The sequence below is a fragment of the Anas acuta genome, chromosome 9, assembly GCF_963932015.1.
Source record: "Anas acuta chromosome 9, bAnaAcu1.1, whole genome shotgun sequence".
Taxonomy (NCBI): Eukaryota; Metazoa; Chordata; class Aves; order Anseriformes; family Anatidae; genus Anas; species Anas acuta.
Genome location: NC_088987.1, coordinates 1,230,001 through 1,251,998, shown reverse-complemented (window position 1 = coordinate 1,251,998; position 21,998 = coordinate 1,230,001). Strand labels below are relative to the sequence as shown.

Genomic DNA, 21,998 nt, shown 5'->3' with positions numbered 1-21,998 from the left:
TCTGTTTTTAAGAGCAAGGCATTTCTGGCACTGCTCTCGGTGTATATTTCGCTGTGACTGCTGTAGCCTGATATTCTGAACGTGTAGATTTTCATAGGTTGCAAATAGCAATTACCCTTAAACTGAAAAGAAATGTGGTAGTAATACTCTTCTAATGGAAAAATGCCAATCTACATTTTTCATGCTGTAAATAGCATTCAAAGAAAACTGCTTAGGCTAAATAAGGGTACATCACAGCCCGGCCAACTTTATTACATCTGAGAATGTAAAGAAAAAGCAATCAAAAAAGCACCATCGAGAATGCATTTGCTGTCACTGAAACATTCCTCTCCAGATGCAGCTCAAAGCTGTCTGCCTTGTTTTTGTCTAGAAGAGCCGTGGTGAGGCCATTTCATTATGCTGTAAATGAAAAATTCTGTGCACTGTGACCGAAGGTACAAGGGGAACAGTCATCTCGAAGATTGCTCAGAACCCTCCCGAAGGAGGCTTGCCCCTTGGGGTTCCCTGTTTACTGCCTCTTTCTTTTTAGCTTGAGTTGCACAGCTGCTTCTCATTACTGATGGAAAAACATAAAGGGGATTTAAATATGCTTTAAATATTGAAAAATTCCTGCTTTGTTTTATATATTACATATAATTCAGCAGACTGGCTCGTCGAAGAAAAACTGTGAAGCTGTGCCGAGCTCTGTCTGACCTGGTGGTGTACACAAACTCCGTGGCAGCCCAGGATATAGTAGATGATGGTAAGGATGCTGGTGCAAGACTTACACGTGCATTTCTCTTCTCTGTTTTGATAGGAAGCGTATCTGATCTCAGGGTTTCCCTTGTATATCAAAGATATTTTAAAAGCAGAGTAAAGCACCACCCCTCCCTTCCATAGGAAATATCCCCTTTTCCCTTGGATTCCTATAGTATTCATGTTATAGTAGCAGTATTAAAAATGATTTTTTTTTTTTTTAATTATTGTTTCAGGAGAACGCTTTCCCAGTTTACAGTTTTATGGGAAGTGTTGTCATCGTTTAATATCATCAATTTTAAATAATATCTAGTAACACGATAAGGTTGAATTGTGATAAATACACACAATCCCTGCTGGTGGGCTCTTCTCCCTGCTTGTAAGCTCCTCAGAAGGATGGTTTTGATTATGCTTCCATTTGCAGATTTCTCTGTAGGTTGTTCATAGCAGTTGTATCCAGGGTTGTGCAGGAGAAAAGACCCCAGCAATTAGCATGAGCACTTGTTTGGCTTTCATTGAAAGTCTTGAAACTTGTGGGTAGAACAGAAGATGCTTCTGTAAGGGAAAGCTGCTACGCTTCGGTTACACAACATACGGTTTGAGTGTGACAAGATAATCTATTGGTGTAAATTTGGGCTAAAACTAATGCTCCCCTCGGTTAATACCAACATAGCTGAGGTCTGAGTCCAGGCCTTCCTCCCCCAGGATTGCTTTGTTACTTGTTTGTTGATTAACAATGCACACAGGATCAACAGGGAACGTGCTGTCGTTCAGTGAAACAAGAGCCCACCAAGCGGTGCAGCAGAAGGCCGAACAGTTCATGCTTTACAACCAGAAGCAGCTTACGAGGGTCTACCCATCAGCGTATCGGATCGACTCCAGCAACTTTAACCCCTTACCTTATTGGAATGTTGGCTGCCAGTTAGGTAGGTGCAGCACAATAATTTTGTTTCTCACTTCTTGTATTTGTGCTAAGTAAATATTATCTTTATAAGTGACACCCGAGTCTTCTCATTCAACAGTGGCGCTAAACTACCAGTCTGAAGGACGTGTGATGCAACTAAATGAAGCAAAATTTAGGGTAAACGGCAACTGTGGTTATGTCCTCAAACCTCAGCAGATGTGCAAAGGTAATGTCCCACTATACATTTATTACTGTAAGTGTCAAGCCTTTCAAAAAAAAAACATTTTCCAAAAATGTTATTTTGGAGAAGTTGCTAAGATGCAAGAAAGACAAATAAGGACATATGTAGAATCTCTTCTACATCTTCTTGATATATTTCCATATATCTATAGGCTTGTTTTGCTTCAGAATTCAGATATTGTCTTCAAAAAATGGTGTCTACCTCTCAGTCTGTATAAGTACAGTATACAATCCCTTGTAGTTATTACAGACATGTTTCCAGGGCTCCATCTTAATAAGTGTTTAAAAAAAAAAAAGAAAAGGAGGTCCTAGGACAGCCAAACAAGAAGAGCAAAGTATGTAGTGGCCCAGAACCACGTACCCAGGACTTGCTCCAGCTGTCAAGCAATTCAGTGCAATTAGCTTGTTCTCTTCAAAAGGAATTGGCTCAGTCCTGACAATGCTGTTATAACAGAAGCAAACGGCTTTCAGCATTATGCAGTGCCAATCCTTCCACATTTGGAGGATTTTGGATCTGATTGTGTCCCTGTAAGTATAGGCAATTTTCTTAATACGGCCATAAGAAGCAGTGGAAGGTTTTCCAGAAGTGGCAGAGGCAGTTTGGGAATTTGAAGCAGGCACAGTTGCTGAGGAACTCAGTCCTAGCTGCTTGTTTTTCTTAACATCCATGCAGGTGTGCAAGAAACACAATCAGAGCAGAGATCTAGGATATAACTATTTGTTTTTTTTGAAGTTGTTACGCTATAGAAGACAGTTTTTTTTCCAAATGAGTGTAAATCTTGCAAAACCCTCCTCTCAGTGGGGGTAGTCTTTCTGTGTTGTAACTGTGTAAAGAAAGGCTGCTAAGCTCAGAAAGGGTTAGGAAAAAAAGTTTTAAAATTCATTAACAGCTGCTCCATACTCTGCAAGTTAGTATAAAGCATGAATTTTGGCTGTGTGCGTGCATCTTGGGGGGATGGTATTTATTCAGTGCATCTTTTCCTTACCCTTGCTCTCCCTCCTTGCCAACTTTTAGGCACATTCAACCCCTACTCTGCCGATCCGCTTCCTGCCAGTCCCAAAAAGCAGCTCATTCTGAAAATAATCAGCGGACAGCAGCTGCCTAAGCCTCCTGACTCAATGTTGGGTGACAGAGGAGAGGTAAATTACACTGGTACCAACAAATGCTTTTATCCTAGAATGCTAGAGTGACATGGCAGCATTTGACTCAATGAAATTTTCACCTAATTTACCAATAATTTCACCAATAATTTACCAATAATTTCAGATGCTGTCAAGCTTTTGGCCACCAATACTCCCTTTTCCCACAGAGTCTGTATCCTATGTGATCTTTATGAATTAATTTGTTTCGTATTTTCAGCATGACCTCACTTTTTTTGAAAATAACTCATAACTGGCCATAGTTCTTGAAACTACGAATCACACATGACTGTGGTTCATGAAGCTATTTTGCATGATCGTATCACTTGAAAATTCACATGATGAAAAGTTTTTGAACTCTTATATGAACTGAAATCAGTTCTCTGCATGAGATTCCTTGAGAATTGACATTGACTGGTATCATTGCCTTGCTTTTAAAATACTTTTGTTTCCAAAAAAACACAGATAATAGATCCCTTTGTCGAGGTGGAAATAATTGGATTACCTGTTGACTGCTGTAAAGATCAGACCAGGGTGGTTGATGACAATGGTAAGATAATCTAGCTGATTTCCTTTTCTTGGAGTTAAATATTAACTAATTATAAATGATTCAGTACCTGTTATTACTATCTAAATTACAAAGCTTTTACCTGATGAAATCAAATGATTGTCTTTTAAATTAATTCTGCTTTCTAAGTAGAATTTCTGGTGTAGGGAGACAGGCAAGAGACAGGTAAAGGAAGAGAACTGTTCACCACAATATCTATCTACTGGATTGTTCTTAAATCTCCTTTAGGCAAAAATTTCAGGTATATTTTAAAATGAATAAAATACATGTTTAATTTCAAATGAAATGAATGCTTACCACAGTTCTGCAAAACAGCAGCCTGCCTTGCTATCCCTGCCAGCTACCCAACCAGAACCACTTTGTAAAAGCTGTTTAGGAGACAGATCTGTTTCAATTATTTCTGTAGTAGAGATTATGAGAGATCCTAGATCTAGACAAGCAGTAAATAATGAATATTCTTTTTTTATATTTGGTCTACTTGTTTCTAATGCTTCTTGCTATGCAACTTGAAAATTAAGGCTAGCACTTGCTATGGCTTTGTTTCACCTCATTTCTGCTCTGTTTGTTTTACAGGGTTTAATCCTGTTTGGGAGGAAACACTCACTTTTACCATTCACATGCCTGAAATAGCTTTGGTTCGATTTCTCGTTTGGGACCATGACCCTATTGGGCGAGACTTCGTGGGACAAAGAACCATGGCCTTTAGCAGCCTTGTGCCTGGTGAGTCTCACATGTTTTCCTCAAGTTAGAGATCTAACTGAAGATCAAAGGCCTTTGAATTTAAAGCTTAAGGCAAGGTCTCAGCACAGGATATATGTCTGTTTCTCTGAGACTTCATGTGTGATCTTGGACAGTTCTGTTATGTGAGGGTAGTGTACTCACTTTAAGGAGTTTGGATGGCTGCACTTTTGGAAATTTCTGCTGTTGTCTCTAACTTTGGGGCAATTTGTACTGGCCAGCTTGGAAATCTCATGAAGACATAATAGGGTTTATTTAAGACAGCAGGTATACGTATCTTTCATTTTTATAAACACCCATTGCCAGGTATATAATGCATACTGCTGAGTGTAATAATGCACTGTTATTACTTTACTAGGTTATCGCCACGTGTATTTAGAAGGACTGACAGAAGCATCCATATTTGTTCATATAACCATTAATGAAATCTATGGGAAGGTAGGTGTATTTGGAAATGTCCATATTCTTAAGGTTGTTTTGTTTTAATCCTTCTGATAAAAATGGGTTTAAATGCACCAGAGAACCTCACAGGATTTGTGCTTTTTCTAAGTATTTCTTATGGTTTGGGCGTTGTGGCATTCTGGATTAGTAGAGCCTAGCCCACTCTGCCGCTGACCAGTAATAAAGTTTAAAGATGTTATTTGGGTCATACAGCCATGGAAAAGCATAATGTCAGCTTTTCCATTGTCCTTGAATTGATGTCTTCATTCATACTGTTACCTATAGAGATATCTACCTACACTGCTAAGCATCACCATGTTCAAGGAAGCAAACTACAACTCCTCATTCCTAGTGTTTTCTCTGAGGAGCACTGAGCCAGGGCACCCGCTCACAGCACACCTGTGTCCAGGAAAACACTCGGCTCTCTCCAGCTGAGATATGGCAATAACAGTGCAGAGATGCTGCTGTCAGAGCACTCCGGGAGCAGGAGGATGTAGCTCATAGTCTGGGTGTTTTTTTTTAATTGCAGGCTGTAAGCAAGGAAAGTGTAACACGCTGTTACTCTAGTCTTAGTATGCACGTATTACAAATGTTCTTACTGTTACCACCTAATCATTATTTCACATCTAGATCCAGTCAGTACATTTTTTAAAATCAATTTTACTTCAGAAGTAAATGTTGAGGGCACTGCACTAGAACATGGTGTTCGGTAAGCTGGTTGCTGAGTGCTTATATTATGGGGGTGATATTTACAGCTGATGTACTATTTACCTTGTTTGTTTGCGTCATGGTCTTGAAAACGTTAGCCAAACATATCTGCATTTTTTGCCTTTCAGTGGAGCCCTTTAATCCTCAATCCCAGTTACACAATATTGCACTTTCTAGGAGCCACAAAGGTAGACTTCATTAGCATGCACTTTGCACTTGCTGGGCACAGATTTTCAAATGGTTCCTAATCGCATGATCTGTAACTACCGAGCTACATCATTCTTCATTCAGACTCTGAAACATTTGAGTTTTGCTTTGATGAAGCCCGTGCATAGAACTCCAAATTAATGTCTCGCCTGTCACTGCAGTACATTTCTTACAGTCTTGTCACCTCTGATTAGGAGACTTGGAGCAAACCTTTCTTGTAATTGTGGCAGGCTGCCATCCTAATGAGGAGAAATACAGACATGCATGAATTCATGGAGACCTTTGCTGATAGTTCCTCGGTCAGAGTAGCTGTGTATTGCTTGGTGTGAATTTTTGCTTTGCTGCATTTTAACTTTGTATTCATCATTCATAAATGCTTAGAAAGCAACTGTTTTCGCTGCACGCTTCTGTAGCAGTCTGAACTCACTTGGAAACCTGGTCATTCTTGTCTTTGCAGAACAAGCAGCTGATAGGACTCAGAGGGTTGTTTAACAAGAACCCTAAGCACAACGCTGCTGAAACCAGCGGTCACTATGTACGGAAGCGATCTATTGGTGACCGGATTCTCCGGCGCACAGCTAGCGCACCTGCAAAAGGCAGAAAGAAGAGTAAAATGGGCTTTCTGGAAGCTACAGAAATTAAAGACAGTACCTCTGAACCAGCAGACCTGAAAGACAAAGAAGGAGTCGTAAGGCGTACGAGCCGGAGTTTGCAAGCACGTCCTGCTTCTATGCCAGTGGACAAATACCTTCTGGTAGGACTGCCCTGCCCGGACAGTGAAACTGCTCAAGATGCCAAAGGAAAAGAAAACACATCTGGTAAGAAACTTCCAAAATTACTTTTGGTGTGCTAAGTTTAAATAGTCTGTCAAAAGGCTCGGTTCTGCCATTCCTATGCAAGAAGTTCTGTTCAACTCAAATGAATTACTGGGTGAAATGACACGTGCTCAAGACCCTAATATTTTTAACAGCTCCCATACATTTTTAATCTCCTCAGACTCTCTGATAAGCCAAACCCCTTCATTTGGGGTGACAGTGGAAAACTGTCTCCAAACTAGGCAAATAAATTACAGTGTGTTGTGGAAGTGGTCTTAAAAGGATGTTTTCCAAATTTCTGTTTGTAAGAAAGAAAAATTGGTTCTTTCTTTAAGAACACATTCAATTAATCTCCATCGATTTCTGGTTTGCTACGGTCCATTTCCTTATGAAAACAGAGCTGCTGGCATGGTGTTTCTCCCCCTTTTCAAGGAGGAAGAAGTTAATGCAACATATGTTTTTGGATACAGTGTACATAAAGACCAATGCAGACTTTCAAATAGATGCAAAAGGGGTGACAGGAGTGCAGACTGTATCCAACAGTCTCGATACTGTCCTTCTGAAGTAATCAAATTAAGTAACCAAAGTTATGTGGAAAGCATACAAGGATAAAATCTTGGTCTTACATTGTTGATACATAACAGAAATCCTAAAATAGTTTTTTTCTAAGTGTTTTCAGCAACATTAGTCTGGGCTTTGAAATCCAGTACTTTGAAGTCATTCCCCTGACTACAGCAAAGTTAGCATGTTCGACAACCTGCCTGATAGTTGATTTACTGGAATATTTAAATAAGTCTAGAAAGCTTTGAATGCAGTGGCTATAATTAATTAGACCTGCTGTCTCCACCATTAGCTTGTAGCTAGTCCAGAACATCTATGCTGCTTTTTGGGGGTTGTTTTTTTTGTTTGGAGCGCGTGCACTCATGCATGCCATCCCTGTGGTGAGCGAAGGAGAGCACATGGGGAACCTCTCCTGGGTGGTGAGTGGCAGAAGTGCTGCTCCTCTCCCCGTGTTTTCAGCTGTGGAGCAGCAGATTCTGCCAGCCTGGGAGTTGCTCTAGGACAAGATAATTACTGGGCACAGATGGAAGGTGTTGTGAAGCCACATTTGTTCTGCTTGCCTGTGTTTGTGGCTTTGAATGAACGTATAATCTGGACATCACCTTAGAAAAGAGGCTACTTAAGAGAAAGAGCCAGCAAAATTAAACCATTTTTTTTTCAACCAACCTGAGAAGAGACTGTAGACAGGAAAAAGGACGGTCTTAGTAAAGGAGGTCAACTCTGGAAGTGCTGCATTTAAAATGAAATGATTTTCTCTGGATAACAATGCGAAGCTAATACAGCTCAGCCATTCTTATCAGTGGATGCAATAATTTCTTACAGAGAGTTCTTCCTAAAGATGCTTTAGATGAAGACAGAAAATCAATTTAGAAGAAACTTACACACTTACTTTTTTATAAGCTGCGGGTGTTCACTTATAGTAAAATAACCTCTGGAGAAAGCACAGGCCCTGGTGAGATGACCTAGGAAGCTGCCTCAGGGAGTAAATCCTGCCCTTTCTAGCTCTGAGGGGACTAGATCCTGTCTATTTGAGTGCCTGTAGGGCTTGCTCTGTAACCCCTACGGAGGACTGGCAACCTTAGACATAAAGAAATGAGACCTGAAGAAGAAGTTCTGGCTGGAGCCCTCTGCTGTACCCGAAGGACCTTCCTGCTTCTCTGTACAGAAGGGCATGGTCCTCTCTGGTGGAAGCACTTACCTTCAGTTGTGGTTTAGAAAAAATGTGCCAGCCTCACACACATGCAGGACTTCAGCCCAAATATTTCAGGCTGGGGTTGGCTTCACCCTCGCAGGGGTACTCGTCAAATGCAGTGTTCGTTGCTGCAGGAATCAGTACAGAAAGGAGAGGGCTGGCTGTCCAGCAGCGATTTTTCTTGCCAAAATACCATAGCTAAACATATCCATCCTGCTCGGATGTATGCCAGGTAGGCTGGGTGCTGTCCATTTCCTCCTCTGTCCTTTGTAGGAAAAAACCACCACCACCTACGTCTCTTCCATCCTTACGTAGGCACACTGTGGAAAGCTTGAGGGACTTTTCAAATTCTGGAGATTGTTCTTTAACGCCAGGCTCATTAAAAATCCCTCTTACTGTAGCAAGGGGTTTTCAGGCACTGTTAACAAATGCGCCTAGGGTACCTCATTTCTAGTGAATGTAAGAAAGAGCAGATATTATACCAGGTTTTCTTCTGTATTCCCTGCTTAATTAAAAGCTCCATAACTAGGAGTAAGCCTGGAGATGGGATTTGGCTTGTAAACACAAGTAAGATCTTGGTGGAAAAAATATCGAACGTGTATTTTTCATGAAATTCAAATCTTGCTCTCTTATGAATGCCGCATGCTGGTAGAAGATCAAAAATTAAATTCTTGGATTGAAATCTCTTAAAATAACTAAATGTAAAGAACATTGTGTGGAGTCCCTCTACTTGATGCTTTTACTCAGATCTCTTTTAAGCATGCATCTTGTTTCAAAGTGTAATGTTTTTTAACAGAGCTGTTTTGTTCTGTCTTTATTGCCATGCTTCTTTATAGTACAAATCTGAATAGGAACACAGCTGAAGGTAATACCACGTGCAAGCTATGATATGGTACCTCATTGACATTATTTGCAACAAATATTACATCACGTGCTTGATGTAATAGACATCCCAAGGAAGCTTCAGTGAAGTGCCTGCAGTTGTATTTTTCCATTTCTTCATATCACACAGATAATTTGGGCCAAGCCCACACAAATCCATAACTGAATTCTGTCACAACTGTACCTAAGTTTGCATTTTCCATTTGTCTGTCTAAGGACAAACTAGTTGTCAATAACCAGAATGCAAATTTTGTATGCAACTAACATCTTTCTTATTTAATTTAGCCAACAGTGATGGCAATAAAAATGAGAAGGAAACGAACTTGAAAGAATCTGTTTTCATCTGTTCTGAGAAAACAGCAACTATTTCAAATTCGGCTTTTCCCTTTGACAAGGAGAAGGCCCAGAAGGAAACGGCAGCCGATTCTTCCTTAGTACCACCCCTCCAGGAACAACATGAAAATTTAGTTTTTGCAAGTGGTGTAGCTGAAACAAATCACCTCAAAGGCTACCAAGAAAATCATCTTTCTGGTGAAACTGTCCCTCCAGTGCAGGCCTCTCATTCTGAGCCTGTCACAGAAAAAATAGAAGATAAAAGCTGCGCAGACAATAAAAAGGAAGATGACACAAAAGAGACTAAGGAGGAGGAAACTCATGTGGGGACTTCGCTTTCTGAAGAAGCAGAGGAGATGGAAAATCTCAAACATGACATCAAGAAAAGCACCACAGCAGGTCTGTCTGTGACGGACACTTCCTCTGCCGCCCGCCCTGATGCTCCTGACTTCCATTCCACTTCAGCCATGCAGGACAGTGACATTTCTCGCCTCATAGAGGAGGTGTCTTTGGTGAGTGAGGGCGAGCTGGACAGTGCTGTCTCCGCTCTGATCAGGCAGCTGGATGTCACAGACGGCCACACCAACCTCACGGTGCTCTCAGGCCTCCCTGGCGCTGGCAGCCAGACCTTCAGCGCCGTGCCTGCGCGCCCCTGCATGCTTACTGCAGAACTTAGCACTCCCTGTAAGAATGACTTTATTACCGCAAAATCCATCAAATCCCCATTGTTCTCAACTCCAGATCCAGCCCTGTTCTCCAGCCCTGAGACCGCAGAGTATTCTGTGTACGCAATTATCCACGAAACGTCTCTTACGCCACCATCTGAATATAAGACACACGGTGGATTAGTTTGCAAGAAAAAGTCAAGCAGTGTAGAAAATAACTTGCCTAGCACACTTTGTTCTTCACCGCTCTCTTTGCCAAGTGCAAATCCCAAAAGGAAATGTGGAATGAGCTGGGAAGCCACCAAGTCTGCCAGCTCTCTTGCTTCCAGTAGCCTCATCTTCGAGGAGACGCTTGTTGACCCTCCCACGGGGGAGAATTCAGAAAGCAGCAGTCTTGTAGAAATCGATGGGGATTCGCAGGATCTCTTGGTAACTGCACGTGAGTACAAACGGGAAGACATGAGCCAGCTGGCCTCCCCTTTAAAACTGAGGCAGGAGCAGGACAGCAGGCGCTGCGGCGAGAGGACCTTTGGGAACTGCGCAGCTGTCGGGCTCTGTGCTGCTGCCCTGGACTGCTCAGACAGCTTCAGGACTGCAGGGCGTAAACTCCCTTTCCCAGTCTGTGAAAACGTTGATTTTCTACATCACCATCACCATGCAGATAAACAGAAAGATGCGATGTGTACCTCCAAGGGATCCCAACTCAACGTGCACTCATCGGTGCTCAAAAGTTCTTTGGCTTTCCCTCCCTCTTCAGCCATCAAACAGACCAGCCCTTGCAAATCCAAGAGCCTCGGTGACCTGACGTCCGAGGACATTTCCTGCAACTTTGAAAGTAAGTATCAGTACATCAGCAGGAGCTTCATCACCTCCGGCATGAGAGACAAGAAGCTCGCTGCTATGAAGACCATGAGACCCCATTCCACGGATGCTCTGACGGAGCAGCTGAGAAAGCTGGTGTCCCTGGACCAGGAGGACAGCCACCAGGTGCTGTATTCCAGGCAGATCGAGGACGACTGCCCAAAGGCCCTGGTCAGAAAGCTGTCATCCAGGAGCCAGAGCAGAGTGCGGAACATCGCCAGCCGCGCCAAGGAGAGGCAGGAAGCCGCCACCAAGCAAAGGTCCTCGCACACCAGCAGCATAGCAGGGGTCGTGCTTCGGAACAAGTCTTCGGCGTCTCCTCACGTGATCAACAGGCATTCGACGGGCTCATACATAGCCAGGTACCTGAGCAGCTTCCCCGGGGAGGATGTGGAGGGCCGAGGAATACCGGAGGGTGCCTGCGCTGCGCTGCACTACGGCTGCAGCGACCAGTTGTGTGCACGCAATTCCGTCCTGCAGCTGGAACCCAACAGTGATGATAAGCCAGAAATTTATTTCCTGCTGAGGCTGTAGATTGTATAAATGTACATCTTCAATGTTTACAAACTATTTCAATGAAATGAAGGATTTTTAGCAAGAAATACTGTTTTGGGGGTTGTTTAAATTATTTAGAAATGCAATTTCATGCTAGTGATTCAGCTGTGATTTAATGTTCCCTTTCCTGTCAACACTTATGTAAATAGAAACTGTGCTCCGTCCTTATGTATGTATTACTTTAATTTAGAAATGATAAAAGAAAGTAGTCTGAGGACTATTTGCATGCAATAAGCATCTGTATTTGTAATGCATGGCATTAACAGATGAGCACATCTGTGCTCAACAGCATAACATTGCAGTGAATTCAAGAGTATTCTTCTGTTTTCCTGAAGTCCTACTGTTTGGGGAAAAAAAAAAACTGTGATTCCTTTTGGCCTTTCATGCAATTTCTACAAGTGTAGTGCTTTCTGTTCTTGGTAATTTCCTTGGGGTTCAGTTCCTGAACTAGGACTCAGGCCCTTGCTTAGCACCATTGTTTTCACTCCACCTGTACTCAGTTAACATTAATTTTCCATGTTTCCATGTGAGTGATGCCTGGGTTTGTCTCCTGCCCACTCTGAAGTATAGCAGCAGTTGTAATCTATTTTTGTCAATGTGTGGAATGCTTATTTCAGGCCGGAGTGGAATGTGGGAGTAATCCAGCCTTTATCAACTGAAAACATTTAATTTCTGCATATTTTGTTATGTACTTTTGCTATTGGTTGTTTGTAGCTTCAGTATGGTAGCAGATCTGTTTTCTGTATATTTGTAATTTTATTGTTAAATTGGTGACAGTCAGTGGAATATTTAAAGCTGACGTGGTGTAGAGTAATTATTTTGACTGTCCTTCACCTTTTTCTATGAACACTGAAAGTGAATTAAGCGAGTAATCTCAAACACCTGAAGCTTCCCTGCAGGGAGCAACATAGCTTTATTTTGGTTTAAAGATATTTGTCTTCACTGTAAGTTTTTTTCTTATATGTAAAAGATGTACCTTTTACCTCTTTCTTTTTGTAATGCAGAGTATTATTCTTGAGAACATCATTAAAATAGATTTTTAAACACCTGGTTACATGTTTACTGAAACCATAGCAAATGCAATTATGGTTAAAATAGCAGTAGTCATTGCACACGTCTGTCTTGCCGTGAGCTTGCAATAAATTTTCAGAAAGGGAGAAATTCCATGATTTCAAGTGAAGGTGATGTTTCTGGGCTAGAAACTTGCAGCTGAGCTCCTCTCTTCTCCGGATAGGAAGCCAAGTTTACTGAGAATGTCTAATTCCCAATAGGAATAGGCAGGTCGTTAGTTCTTGTTTGTTTGTTTAATTCTTTCTTTAGAGGATGGATTTAGTTTTGTAATTGTAATTTGCACTTTTTTTCCTGGGCTTCATTGAGATGTGTATTTTTCCTTGCCCTCATCTTACCTTGCTGTCCAGGTCAGAAATGTGCTCTGTTTATTATTTAGCATTCCTTAAATTCCTGCGTAGTCTTCAAATCCTGGTCATTACCAATTTAACATTTTTTTCACATACAGCACAGGGCCAGGATTAAGTCTTACAGGACTCCCATGCCCCTGCCTGTGCTCACCACCACTATGCTCACTGTCTGCAGCTCCGTTTGGAGACTCTGCTCTTAACCAGCTTTGTGCCCTTGCAGCAAGTGTCACAACGATCCTGTATCATTCAAGTCCTAATGAAGCTATCATGAAGCATCTGACTAAATGCTTTATCACACATAAATCATTCTTGCTCTTACTGTGGGCACCGAACTTTCATAATCTTGTGTTAAAAAAATGAAAGCAATAACCAGAGGTTCTCCAGATGTATGCCAGGATGGGGGTTGGTTCCTTGAGTACTTGTCAAATCCATTCAAAAAAAAAAAAAAAGGCTGTTCAGAAGACTACCTCTGGAGATGGAAGTTTGATTCAAAGCATACTTGAGGTTTCCTGTACTTTGCCATATCTGATCTTCAAATAGAGGCAATGCTGAGTAAAGGAGGTGGTGATTAATACCCTCGTACTTATTTTGTCTTGCGAATCTAGTATTAAATATTTAAAATATACGCCTAGTCTTGGAGGTGAAGGGTGCATGTGCTGCTTGGAATGCATTTAAATAAGCAGTAGCTGTACTGACCTGCACACCCCTTTGTTTTCCTGCAGCTTGAGTGCGAACAGCACCTGCATAAAATGAGGCTTCCGCATTAATCAGCTGCATTCCTAATCCTGGAAAGATTTCTGCTTCCAGCTGTTGGTCCGTGGGCAAAGGCTGGGCCCACCTGGATGCGTGCAGCCCTCTGGGGGTGGCTCTCCCATCGTGGGGTGCGTGGGGTGCCTGTTCCCACCGCCCTGCCACCAGCTCTCCCCAGCCCAGGGGAGCACGGAGGTGGCCACGGTGCCGGCTCCGTCCTGCACACGTTCAGGCAGCGTGAGCAGGGGGAAGCTGAAGGGATGGCACACTGATGGAGAAACGTGGTGCCTCCACAAAGTCTCTGCTCCTCTCCAGAGAGCTTGTGCTCAGCTAGGAAGTGTGAGCCGAACACAGGGAGTCTGCTGAAAGAATAAAGAACAAAATAGTTTGGCATAAGGCTACCAGCATCCTCTGAGGGCTAATGGGGACAGAGATGGTAATATCCCAGGGTCCTGTAAGTAAAGCCAGGAGAAGAAAAGTTAAAATTGCATCGATTCACCAGGTGCTCCTGTTGTGGAACCACATCAGACCTTTCTGTTGCATCGGGATCCTTTACAACCACAGCAGCGTGAGGTAAGGTCGCAGAGGAATTTTCTGCATTTCCATGAAGCCAGTATGTGCTTTCATAAGATGAAACAAGATTTACTCATTAATATTGTTTTTAATGTGAAAGAGGAATCCTCAGCAGTCTCCTTTGCCTTTGGTCTCCATGTGCAGCCTCTGTGCCAAGCGCAATATTGAGCCAGCTTTCCAGCAGGGGGACTGCTAGACTTGACAGCAGGAGCGAAGGGAAAAGGCCTGATGCACACGTCTGGTAAATCGTCCCTTTTATTTCTGTGCTGAAAAGTGTTTTTTAAACTTGGAAGATGTGAGTGTTTCTTTTGCCAGCAATTCAAGTTCATGCATTATCGGGCCAGTGGGATGTGAGCGCTTCTGTGCCGGAGGTCTTTGGTAGGCATCATGCAGAAGGAAACAGCCCCGAGGCTGCTCCTTCTGCAGAACCCAGGATGGGTCCTGCTCCAGGTGTTGCTAGTGGTGGAGAGGGAGGATGATGCAAGCTTGGTGCTGAAGTCCAGTGAGTGCTGGGCTGGTTCTTATCAAAGCAGGCTACGCAGGAAGATAATGCTCGAAGGAGGGGTTTGCAAGAGGAAAGTTCATCCCCATAAAGTAAGCAGGAAGGATGCAACGGTGGGATTGCAAAACCAGTTGGGATGCTGCAGACTCATTACCTCGCCAGGGACTTGTAACTAGGTGGCATTTTTGGATGAATCTCTGCTTGTTGGGTGACCTTCAGCCGCCTCAGATCTGGAAACCCTGAAGGCAGGAGCAGGATGTCCCCCTGCAGGAGCAGGACACCAGCCTTAGGGGGGCCGATCCAGCTCTGCCCTGCAGTGCCAGCTTGGGCTGCGCTTGCCTGCTTTCGCTGTGAGGTCTCAGACACGGGTCCCGTGCCCTAGGGTTTTGTCATTTCCAGAGGCAGAGCAGTGTGGCGAGGCTTGGGAGAGCTCATCTGTATTTCCTATACTCACTGGGTGCTGACAGATGGAAATTTGCTTCATGCCTGTTGTTTTTAAGATCCACATTGGTTTGGAGCAACAATGGTCTCTGCCATGCCAGGAGTACAGCAGGCTGGTACTTAGGCATAGAAAAATAATCCTGACAGGAAGCACACTTGACATTTTTATCACTTTACATTGACCTAAGCAGGATTACTCGACGTGTAAGTCTATTAAAGCCTTTATGGCTTTTTCTCAACCTGAATTATCCTGTTTGAGTTGGACGTGAGGCTCTAAGCAGGAGCTGCACATCGTAGCGTGCCAGAGAGCAGCTCACCTCTTCGTCTCCACCCCTTTGGGACACAAATTCCTTCGGAAATCTTCTAATATTGCCCAGTCTCTCATTAAGTTACTGAAAAAGTCGTGTTTTGCAGCCACAGCCCTACTGCTTTCAGGTAAGTGGATATCCTTACACCTGTCCTTAAATACCTGGTAGTTTTTTCTTGGGAAAAACAGTTGAGCTCTTTCATTTCTAAACAATTGTTTGCTCCTCTTGTGTTCTGAATTGCTTCTCTTTATCTATTTGAGTTCAAATGTATATAATATATAAGGTGGGGGGGCAGACTACCTCCAGAAAGCCCTGTTGCTTCTCTTTTTTTCTTCCTTTTTTCTTGAAGCCTAGGAAAAAGCAGCTGCCAGCGCATTCAGCTGCGGGCAAATAGAGCACTGTCAGCAAGTCTGCCTTGCTGTGAAATATTAGTAAACAAGTAGTTACGTTAGTGGTAGCCAAGTTTAACAAGATCTCCACTTATTATCCTGTCATTTTTCGTGAAAGAATATGCCATTGCTGTCAGACCCATCTGTTCAACTGCACAGCCCGTGCATACAAATCGCCTGGTCTCACACATGGGGAGAGGCTTCGGAGAAACCTGAAACTGGGAGTGAAGGGGGAACAGGAGGAGAGCAGTTCAGAAACGGAGCTCGGTGTCGATAATTGACTGCCTGGGTGAGAGCAGATGGGTGCTGCTGCGTTGTGTAGCTGTGAGAAGCCAGCTACCTGGCCCAAGGCAAATGTGATTTGTTGTAGCCTGCGGAGATCAGACGTTACCTGCAGCTCGGCTCTTCGCTGATGGCACAGACGAGGCAGAGGAGAGAAGATTGCTGGGAAAAGCCATAGAAGAGAAGCATGCAGACAGGTATCTATTTAAGCATTTCTTTTTAAAATAGACAAATTAATCTGATCATTTCCCATAAAAATCACTGCTGGTGTGATTGGAATGCCTTTCATTGAAGGGTGGGTATGGAAAAAGTGAAAAAAAATAGGAAAACTTCAAGGGATAAATATATACCCCTGATAATATTCTGTTACTGTTCCTCCTATTTCATCTAAGAGGTTGAAGAACAATTTCTTGGCAAGAGAAGAGCCGATGAATGGTCTGTTCAGCCAAACCAACAGGCTGCCATCCCATGCTGCCGTATATCGTGGTGGGCAGGGGGGGTAAGAACAGTGCCTTCTCCTTCCTCTCACAAAGGAAAGAACTCCTGGAAGAGCAGCTGGGAAATCCAAAGTGACTGTCACGATATCTCAGCCATCTTCTATAAGTAAGAAGTGGTTTGACTAATTCTGACACCGTTTTCTCCGTAGTGGTGAAGCCATCTCCCATCGCAGTCACGCTGGACATGGACGAGCTTGCCGGCTGCTCCAGGGCTGTGCTGAAACGAGTGGAGGTGGCACAGGGCGAAGCTGACAGCAGAAGTGTGGTAGGATGCTGACAGGAACCTGGTTCCCTGAGCAATGCTCGCGCCTTTATGGGGCTGGACAGAATAACTAGATAGACTGGTTCAAACCTCAGAGTATTTAATAGAACTACTGGGAGATGCTCAGGGTGCCAGGTTTGGAAGATTTGGAGAAGTCACATATTCTTTGGTGGTGTTCTTTTGCCTAGAATTTTATTTCTGTTACCTATGTCCTGGTTCCTCTCCTTTTTGCTATTCCAAACTGTAGAGGAAGAGCTGCTGAATTACTGAGTGCTTTGCAATTCGTGTGAAACAGGTTTCTGAGCTTAGAAAAAAAGTTATCAAACAATTTCTATTTGATTTTAGAAAAATAATCCAGCAAGCTGTCCTTCAGTCAAATTTCCCCTTCAGCCAAGAAGCATCCTGCTGGAAAAGAATATGTGGGGACTTTCGTTTATGGTTCTGGCCTGTCCATATGGCCCCTCCATGTGGCAGCCTGGCACACATCGCTTTGCACTGTGCATTTATTATGTTGTCAAGAGTCAATACACCTGTTTGTCTGTAGGAATAGTGTCATAGGACAACAAAACCCATCTGCATCCAGATATCATCATCCTTAGGAGCTGGCCAGTCAGTCCCCAGCAGCAGAGAACAGAGTCACGCTCCAGCGGGCCATCGGGCAGCTTCCCAGCGGCTTTTTTCTTCTGGATAGGAGCGTTTGAGGTAACACTCGATCTTTATTTCCCAACTTTTTTTGTAACTATGGAGACCAGGAGCTTCACACAGAGCAAAGCAGAAGCTCTCGAGGTACAGTTGGAACTAGCTCAGATGCTTTTCCCTCTCTTGGCCCTATTTAAACTCTTCCAGCTTTCTGGAAAATTGGGGAAAGGAAACAGAGTAGCATGTGCAGAATATTTTATTTCAGGAAATTAAAATTCAGTGGCAAAACATGAATGAACCTGCATGTGAAAACAAAGGGTAACTTTCAAAATAACCGTCATACACATCTGAATCAGTGAGCTGTTGGATAGCAGCATCTACATCATCCAGCCTTCTGGGGCTGAATGCTGCCGTGATGACATTCCAGCTGCCAAGCCCTGTTCACAGGCAAGAGCTTCACATGGCTAAACGCAGCGAAGCCTGTAGGAGACACTGCTGTTGTTAAGGATTTGTTCATCTGAAGTTCAGCACTTTGCCAAAGGTATTACAGACGGTCCTTTGATGGTGCATAACAAACAGAGGGTGCAAGTCTGTTTTAGCTGTGGAGGTTTTGTTTACAGCAACTTGTTTGTGGGAACAATCCTTAACTAGCCGGGGGGTTGGTGTGGGTAAGGTTTTATTGATTCATTGCTGTAGAGATATATGCAAAGATGCTCCAGGGATGCACTGGGGAAAATCAGTTTGCCTCACTGAAACTCCATTAATTTGTGAGGCAATGGGTTTTCACGTAGCTGGAGACACAAATAATGAGTGTGATGAATATGGATGACTTTGTTTAGGATTGGTTGTCTAAAAAGAAAAAAAATAAGTTATTTGGAAATGATCATCAGTACCCCTGTAGTGCTACAGCTCTGTAGGATTTCAGCCCACACGATATTCATCTGGTTTTGAAAACTGTTGCATGTGAAGCTTTAGTAGCTATGGGAGAATTGTTTTCTTTTCTCTGTTATACAGAATACTGAACTTCCTGACGGTATAATAATTACGCCTGGAATAAATAAATAACTAATTCAGTGTAGCAGTAGTGCTAGTGACATAGAACATAAGCTAATAAATGACGTCTACTTAGACAGACTGAAGCTGTGCTTACTCTACAAGCACTCTAAGTGCAGAGGGAGAGTTTTAGGCACCCTCTCCAACAAAGCCACAGACCCCTGGCAGTGCTCTCACCGGCAGGGCAGGGCAGTGCTGGCTGTGCAGTGTGGGTACCAGTGGGCACTGCTCACCACCCTCCATCCTGCCCTTCTCCTGCTGCGCGGCTGCTGCAAGCTCTGCATCTGTCCCTGCCGAGCTCCGCGCCCCTTCCTTCCCACAGCACCCCCTCACAAATCAGTGTGCGCCCCAAAGCCCTTGGCTTCTGAGCAGCCTTGTGTCTCCTTTTGCTTTGCACAGGACTGTACTTTACTAAAACAGAGACCAGCTCAGTCTGTGCGCTCCTACAACATGGTGCAGCCTTAACTGAGGAGCTGAGGACAAACCAGATCTCTCCAAACACGCAGCCCACTGATAGAGTTCACAGGCAACGTTGGCATCATGCGCTGAGAAGGATGAGGCTGGAAATTAGTGGATTTAATAGGTTTCTTTAAGCCTGTGCAGTCCCAGCCCTGGTTTGTCCCTTGGTTTGTCACAACAAGCTGCGCGTGCAGCTTGGATGTTGAAAAGCAGCAAACAAACTGATAAAATATGCACCCAATATAAATTCATGAGCGAGGCAATGCAGCAGGATCATTCCAACACAAGGGTTATTTTCTACTTGCCTTTTTAATTTGAAATATTCAGCACAGTTTGAGAGTTTTGATGTGTAATAGATCCTGACCTGCTTTCCACCGAATTGCACTTGTACAGCCTTGGCTTAGGAATATATTGCCATCTGGAATTGGGTCAAAGCAAATCCACATGCATTATATAACCTGAATTGGTTTATACAAAGAGAAGGGGATATAATATCTTAAGCCCTTTAAATAAGGGATAAGTGCAGTACCAGGAATTTGTTAATATTATTTGAAGCTATATTTCAAAATGCATTTCCAGGTGCAGTGGTTAAAGACGAGGCTGTTTATTTGGTGGGATCCCTTGCTTCCACGTGGCTGGGAGCTGTAATTGATGGGGCTGCCAGCAGGCTGTTACCCCGTGCTTGGATGCTGCAGCGGTCAGATGCTCTCACCATGAGCTCGGTGCACATACCAGGGAGAGCTTTACCTCACAGCCAGAAAAGGATGCAAATAATTGATTTGGCAGACTGAACAGAAATAGCTGCGGTTTAAAGGCTAGGCTATCCGACACTGTTTATGAAATAGAGCCAGGAATGCCCAAAATAACTCCTTTTATCAGTATTACTTACTAGCACGGGGAGTAGTCTATGGATTTTTTATTTATTTATTTATTTATTTTTTTATTTTACTTGCAGGAAGTTCCCTCTACCCCCCCACAAATCGGTTGATAGGCTGTAAAATGGCAATAAATGAACCGCACAAGTTGCTGGTGCCGTGCCAGGGCTCACATTTGTTTGTCTCTCTCCAGGAATGTGCCGTTCAGCTGGGGGGATTTGGTGACCTGGTGCAGCACCAGCCCCGTGCCACTGCCCCCGAGGGTTTGTGCACCCGCTGCGGGACGGGGCTGCAGCCGGTCGTGCCGCCCCTGTGCTCCAGCATTTCCTGGGAGAGTATTTTTAGGTGTCTCCGTTGTGAGGGTTTCCTTACTTCATCGTGCTGGTTTTAGAGCCCAGGGAGCAGTATAGAGGTGTAAATGCTGACTTTAGTGACTGGCAGCTATACCTCGTGCTTTTGGGGCAGTTTCACTGAAATCAGAGAGGTGCAGGGTGGCAGGACACCCACTTGAGGTGAGGGTTTCTGTATGTGTACATATAAAATATGTGGCTGGCATAGGGCAAAGACTACACTTTTAAGACTACTTTAGTTTCAGTAGTTTTTTTATGCTGCCATTGACACATTTCGCAGACCCTGCTGCTGCAGAGCTGTGTTAGCCAAGAGGAGAGGGTGGCATGGCTTGGCACCACCCAGATAACATTAGTTGGAACTCTGCATGAAGGATACGGCTTCAGCGGGAAGTCTCTGGGGTCCTATTGAATTCACCTGAGCCTATTTTAAAAGTACACAGAGCCACGCTGCCCAGACCTGCCCCGACACCCAGAGTGAGCGCGGTACCAAGCGGTGCCATGCGATATTGCCACCAGGTGTCCTGCATGCGGGGCCTGGTGCCACCAGGCTTGTGAGTGTTACCTGCAGGGCGAAGGAGCTGGAGAAAGGGATCAAAGACATGATCAGTATGATCCATATCATTAACATAATGGGCTTGGTTAAGACATGTTAGTATTTCAATACAGAAAGCTGCAGTATGACACATGACACAGAATATTAATCGTGTCAGTTGGAATATCACATAGTATGCATGTAAAGTCAATGTACATGCAATTACCTATGCTGCTAATTTAATTAGTATGCATTTAGAAGAAAACATCCTTTGGCATTTGACAGCACCGAAACGTTGTGTTGCTTGCTCACAAATAGGTACCAGAAATCAAGTCCACTTAGCGAATTTCTGAAAAATCCAAAAAATATTTTGAAATTAAATTCTTTCCTTCCTTTTCATAGGCTCATATAAATGTAAACACTGGAACCTTACGATTCTCAATTTGCATGAATAATTTATTTGCAGGATAGATGATGATATCAGTACTCACAGGACATACCTGAATTGATCAGCAGCTGCATCAGTTTCTGTGGAGAGGAAAAGTAAGTGAATTTGTGCTTCATTTGGGGTTTCAGGGTGTTCTAAACTACCGCTGGCAGTTGTTGACACTTGTAAGTATTCATGTAACACATGGGATATTTTGACTTTAGCATGTCTGGTGATTTTGTAAACTTTTCATTAGAAAAAATGGTGAATGGTTCAGAGTCTGGTGAACTAGTAAAGGCATTTGTGCTGTGATAAAAAAAATAAAAATCCATAACTCTGAGGTACACTTACAAAACATGAACTTCTTGTTATCGGCCAATAATTTAATCTTATATACATTATATACCCCTAAAAGGGTTGTTTTCTTACACTGTATATAGCCCATATTCACTCTCTTCATGGATTTTGTGTTAAATTTTAACTTTTATTAAAAGGCTATTTTATGAGATTATCTCCCTTAAAAAATCTCCAAAAGTATTTTCTGTTCATTTTTGTCTTAGCCTTTGAGCCTATCTGTGAGCCCTTTTACTTGCAACATGATTGTAAAGCACTTAAGCCATTATGAAAGATAACATGCTCTTTATGAGGGTTAAAGATAGCTTATTTCAGATTACTCTAAATGAAATGAGAGTAAAC

General features: G+C 43.2%; 1 protein-coding gene across 7 annotated transcripts in view; it reads left to right on the top strand.

The window, feature by feature from the left end:
* The window catches only part of PLCH1 (phospholipase C eta 1), a 63,604-nt gene extending 51,013 nt beyond the window's left edge, over positions 1 to 12,591 (top strand). For 3 of the 7 annotated variants that reach the window (XM_068691548.1, XM_068691549.1, XM_068691551.1), the window contains 10 exons: positions 642 to 742; positions 1,482 to 1,661; positions 1,758 to 1,865; positions 2,895 to 3,019; positions 3,485 to 3,569; positions 4,161 to 4,307; positions 4,684 to 4,763; positions 5,603 to 5,662; positions 6,139 to 6,499; positions 9,417 to 12,591. In XM_068691548.1, coding sequence (XP_068547649.1) covers positions 642 to 742; positions 1,482 to 1,661; positions 1,758 to 1,865; positions 2,895 to 3,019; positions 3,485 to 3,569; positions 4,161 to 4,307; positions 4,684 to 4,763; positions 5,603 to 5,662; positions 6,139 to 6,499; positions 9,417 to 11,524 — 3,355 coding nt within the window. In that variant the 3' untranslated portion in view covers positions 11,525 to 12,591. The remainder of the gene's footprint in view (positions 1 to 641; positions 743 to 1,481; positions 1,662 to 1,757; positions 1,866 to 2,894; positions 3,020 to 3,484; positions 3,570 to 4,160; positions 4,308 to 4,683; positions 4,764 to 5,602; positions 5,663 to 6,138; positions 6,500 to 9,416) is intronic. The other 4 variants (XM_068691550.1, XM_068691552.1, XM_068691554.1 and 1 more) reach the window with 3 other exon arrangements.
* The last annotated feature ends 9,407 nt before the right edge of the window (positions 12,592 to 21,998 follow it).